Source organism: Oncorhynchus mykiss, chromosome 17, assembly GCF_013265735.2.
Source record: "Oncorhynchus mykiss isolate Arlee chromosome 17, USDA_OmykA_1.1, whole genome shotgun sequence".
Taxonomy (NCBI): Eukaryota; Metazoa; Chordata; class Actinopteri; order Salmoniformes; family Salmonidae; genus Oncorhynchus; species Oncorhynchus mykiss.
This window is the reverse complement of record NC_048581.1, coordinates 4,207,500-4,212,502: the sequence shown is the minus strand read 5'-3', so window position 1 is coordinate 4,212,502 and position 5,003 is coordinate 4,207,500. Positions and strand designations below refer to the sequence as shown.

The 5,003-nt window shown below is 48.8% G+C and overlaps 1 protein-coding gene across 1 annotated transcript in view; it reads right to left on the bottom strand.

Moving 5' to 3' along the window:
- LOC118940063 (tektin-3-like) overlaps positions 1 to 4,783 on the bottom strand; it is a 12,115-nt gene extending 7,332 nt beyond the window's left edge. Inside the window, exon 1 of the mRNA XM_036948287.1 lies at positions 4,173 to 4,783. Coding sequence (XP_036804182.1) covers positions 4,173 to 4,733 — 561 coding nt within the window. The 5' untranslated portion in view covers positions 4,734 to 4,783. The remainder of the gene's footprint in view (positions 1 to 4,172) is intronic.
- Between the last annotated feature and the right edge of the window lie 220 nt (positions 4,784 to 5,003).

The following is a 5,003-nucleotide window of genomic DNA, read 5'->3' as shown; positions in this document are numbered from 1 at the left end:
CAGTAGATACTAGCCTGGGTACCAGTCTGGTTCTCTTTACAGTAGACACTAGCCTGGGTGCCAGTCTGGTTCTCTTTACAGTAGACACTAGCCTGGGTACCAGTCTGGTTCTCTTTACAGTAGATACTAGCCTGGGTGCCCGTCTGGTTCTCTTTACGGTAGACACTAGCCTGGGTACCCGTCTGGTTCTCTTTACAGTAGACACTAGCCTGGGTACCAGTCTGGTTCTCTTTACAGTAGACACTAGCCTGGGTACCAGTCTGGTTCTCTTTACAGTAAACACTATCCTGGGTACCAGTCTGGTTCTCTTTACAGTAGATACTAGCCTGAGTACCAGTCTGGTTCTCTTTACGGTAGACACTAGCCTGGGTACCCGTCTGGTTCTCTTTACAGTAGATACCAGCCAGGGTGCCAGTCTGGTTCTCTTTACAGTAGACACTAGCCTGGGTACCAGTCTGGTTCTCTTTACAGTAAACACTATCCTGGGTACCAGTCTGGTTCTCTTTACAGTAGATACTAGCCTGAGTACCAGTCTGGTTCTCTTTACGGTAGACACTAGCCTGGGTACCCGTCTGGTTCTCTTTACAGTAGATACCAGCCAGGGAGCCAGTCTGGTTCTCTTTACAGTAGACACTAGCCTGGGTGCCAGTCTGGTTCTCTTTACAGTATATACTAGCCTGGGTACCCGTCTGGTTCTCTTTACAGTAGATACTAGCCTGGGTACCCGTCTGGTTCTCTTTACAGTAGACACTAGCCTGGGTACCAGTCTGGTTCTCTTTACAGTAGATACTAGCCAGGGTGACAGTCTGGTTCTCTTTACAGTAGACACTAGCCTGGGTGCCAGTCTGCTTCTCTTTACAGTAGATACTAGCCTGGGTACCCGTCTGGTTCTCTTTACAGTAGATACTAGCCTGGGTACCAGTCTGGTTCTCTTTACAGTAGACACTAGCCTGGGTGCCAGTCTGGTTCTCTTTACAGTAGACACTAGCCTGGGTACCAGTCTGGTTCTCTTTACAGTAGATACTAGCCTGGGTACCAGTCTGGTTCTCTTTACAGTAGACACTAGCCTGGGTGCCAGTCTGGTTCTCTTTACAGTAGACACTAGCCTGGGTACCAGTCTGGTTCTCTTTACAGTAGATACTAGCCTGGGTGCCAGTCTGGTTCTCTTTACAGTAGACACTAGCCTGGGTACCAGTCTGGTTCTCTTTACAGTAGACACTAGCCTGGGTGCCAGTCTGGTTCTCTTTACAGTAGACACTAGCCTGGGTGCCAGTCTGGTTCTCTTTACAGTAGATACTAGCCTGGGTGCCAGTCTGGTTCTCTTTACAGTAGATACTAGCCTGGGTACCAGTCTGGTTCTCTTTACAGTAGATACTAGTCTGGGTACCAGTCTGGTTCTCTTTACAGTAGACACTAGCCTGGGTACCAGTCTGGTTCTCTTTACAGTAGACACTAGCCTGGGTACCCGTCAGGTTCTCTTTACAGTAGACACTAGCCTGGGTACCAGTCTGGTTCTCTTTACAGTAGATACTAGCCTGGGTACCAGTCTGGTTCTCTTTACAGTAGACACTAGCCTGGGTGCCAGTCTGGTTCTCTTTACAGTAGACACTAGCCTGGGTACCAGTCTGGTTCTCTTTACAGTAGATACTAGCCTGGGTGCCAGTCTGGTTCTCTTTACAGTAGACACTAGCCTGGGTACCAGTCTGGTTCTCTTTACAGTAGACACTAGCCTGGGTGCCAGTCTGGTTCTCTTTACAGTAGACACTAGCCTGGGTGCCAGTCTGGTTCTCTTTACAGTAGATACTAGCCTGGGTGCCAGTCTGGTTCTCTTTACAGTAGACACTAGCCTGGGTACCCGTCAGGTTCTCTTTACAGTAGACACTAGCCTGGGTACCAGTCTGGTTCTCTTTACAGTAGATACTAGCCTGGGTACCAGTCTGGTTCTCTTTACAGTAGACACTAGCCTGGGTGCCAGTCTGGTTCTCTTTACAGTAGATACTAGTCTGGGTACCAGTCTGGTTCTCTTTACAGTAGACACTAGCCTGGGTGCCAGTCTGGTTCTCTTTACAGTAGATACTAGCCTGGGTACCCGTCTGGTTCTCTTTACAGTAGATACTAGCCTGGGTACCCGTCTGGTTCTCTTTACAGTAGATACTAGCCTGGGTACCAGTCTGGTTCTCTTTACAGTAGACACTAGCCTGGGTACCAGTCTGGTTCTCTTTACAGTAGATACTAGCCTGGGTACCCGTCTGGTTCTCTTTACAGTAGATACTAGCCTGGGTACCCGTCTGGTTCTCTTTACAGTAGATACTAGCCTGGGTACCCGTCTGGTTCTCTTTACAGTAGATACTAGCCTGGGTACCCGTCTGGTTCTCTTTACAGTAGATACTAGCCTGGGTACCCGTCTGGTTCTCTTTACAGTAGACACTAGCCTGGGTACCCGTCTGGTTCTCTTTACAGTAGATACTAGCCTGGGTACCCGTCTGGTTCTCTTTACAGTAGACACTAGCCTGGGTACCAGTCTGGTTCTCTTTACAGTAGACACTAGCCTGGGTACCCGTCTGGTTCTCTTTACAGTAGACACTAGCCTGGGTACCCGTCTGGTTCTCTTTACAGTAGATACTAGCCTGGGTACCAGTCTGGTTCTCTTTACAGTAGACACTAGCCTGGGTACCAGTCTGGTTCTCTTTACAGTAGACACTAGCCTGGGTACCCGTCTGGTTCTCTTTACAGTAGATACTAGCCTGGGTACCCGTCTGGTTCTCTTTACAGTAGATACTAGCCTGGGTGCCAGTCTGGTTCTCTTTACAGTAGATACTAGCCTGGGTACCCGTCTGGTTCTCTTTACAGTAGATACTAGCCTGGGTACCCGTCTGGTTCTCTTTACAGTAGATACTAGCCTGGGTACCAGTCTGGTTCTCTTTACAGTAGACACTAGCCTGGGTACCAGTCTGGTTCTCTTTACAGTAGATACTAGCCTGGGTACCCGTCTGGTTCTCTTTACAGTAGATACTAGCCTGGGTACCCGTCTGGTTCTCTTTACAGTAGATACTAGCCTGGGTACCCGTCTGGTTCTCTTTACAGTAGATACTAGCCTGGGTACCCGTCTGGTTCTCTTTACAGTAGATACTAGCCTGGGTACCCGTCTGGTTCTCTTTACAGTAGACACTAGCCTGGGTACCCGTCTGGTTCTCTTTACAGTAGATACTAGCCTGGGTACCCGTCTGGTTCTCTTTACAGTAGACACTAGCCTGGGTACCAGTCTGGTTCTCTTTACAGTAGACACTAGCCTGGGTACCCGTCTGGTTCTCTTTACAGTAGACACTAGCCTGGGTACCCGTCTGGTTCTCTTTACAGTAGATACTAGCCTGGGTACCAGTCTGGTTCTCTTTACAGTAGACACTAGCCTGGGTACCAGTCTGGTTCTCTTTACAGTAGACACTAGCCTGGGTACCCGTCTGGTTCTCTTTACAGTAGATACTAGCCTGGGTACCCGTCTGGTTCTCTTTACAGTAGATACTAGCCTGGGTACCAGTCTGGTTCTCTTTACAGTAGATACTAGCCTGGGTACCCGTCTGGTTCTCTTTACAGTAGATACTAGCCTGGGTACCAGTCTGGTTCTCTTTACAGTAGACACTAGCCTGGGTACCCGTCTGGTTCTCTTTACAGTAGATACTAGCCTGGGTGCCAGTCTGGTTCTCTTTACAGTAGACACTAGCCTGGGTACCCGTCTGGTTCTCTTTACAGTAGACACTAGCCTGGGTGCCCGTCTGGTTCTCTTTACAGTAGATACTAGCCTGGGTACCAGTCTGGTTCTCTTTACAGTAGACATTATCAATCCCAATTATATGTTTCATGGTACATAACAAATAGCAACCGATTCCTTATTTAGGCTGGTTCACTAGTATAAATAGGGAATTATATGTGTGTATTTTGAATTCAGACCAAGTTGTAAATTTACTGCGGCTACTAGTTCTACAGCTTAACCAGCTCTTCCATTATCTTACAGAACACAGGACTTTTCAAACCGGAATTGTAATAAAAAACGTTAAAGTAGAAGATGCCAAGACAACCATCACCGTATTATCTAAATATCTTCAGAAACTCCTAATCAATAAATTGATAAATGATCTAATTCATTGTTATCAATCATCTTTCTGTCACTCTCTCACCTGCAGTGGTCCGTCGGTCTCCTTTAAGGCCCTGTCCAACCGGAACTTGACCTGACGTAGCCTCTCCGTGTCCCGGAGAAGCTGCTCGAGCTCGAACCCCAGCTCGCTCCGCCAGAACGAGATTTCCGTTATCCGTTCACCGATCCACCGGGAGCTGTCAGACTGCGTTCGCCGCGTAAGCTGCTCTTTACTCTGGATCAACCGGGAGGTCTCGCGCCAGAAGCTTTCCGCATGCCGCCTGCTGCTCTCCAAGCGCCGGTAGTTTACGTTGTTGGCGCGCAGCCAATCTTCCCGGGTGATCTGACACATGGCCACCGGGTTCGGTTTGAGAGGCGGCATCCTAATGAGCTGTTCCCCTCCCCAATGGGTCTCGAACGGCTCCGTGGATTTCCGCTGAACAGAGACCAGCCTGGGTTTGGACTTCCCGCTTCCCGTTAGATCGAAGCTGACTTGCTGTGGCTGAAGCTGCGTGGCACTGAAGCCCTTGTAGCTGTCTCTCATGGTGGTCAGGCTCGGTAAGAATCCAGAGGAACAAGGTCGCAAGGATCCGCAGACTTCCATCGGTGCAGGAGATCCTGGGCGAACACGGGTGCGACCTGCTGTCCGGCCGCTCGTGGTGACAGACAGCCTTGAGCCCCGAACACCGTTGTTTTATAACCTGATGACTCCTGGTTTATGACGGCGACATTGTGACATCATGATAGAACTGCTGGAGGCCCGTAGAAAACCAATTACAGAACTTAGGAACGATTTACACATTCTAGCTGCTGTATTGGCGTGAAAAACATTGTGTCAATATTACCAAAGCAACAATAAATATACATTGTAATA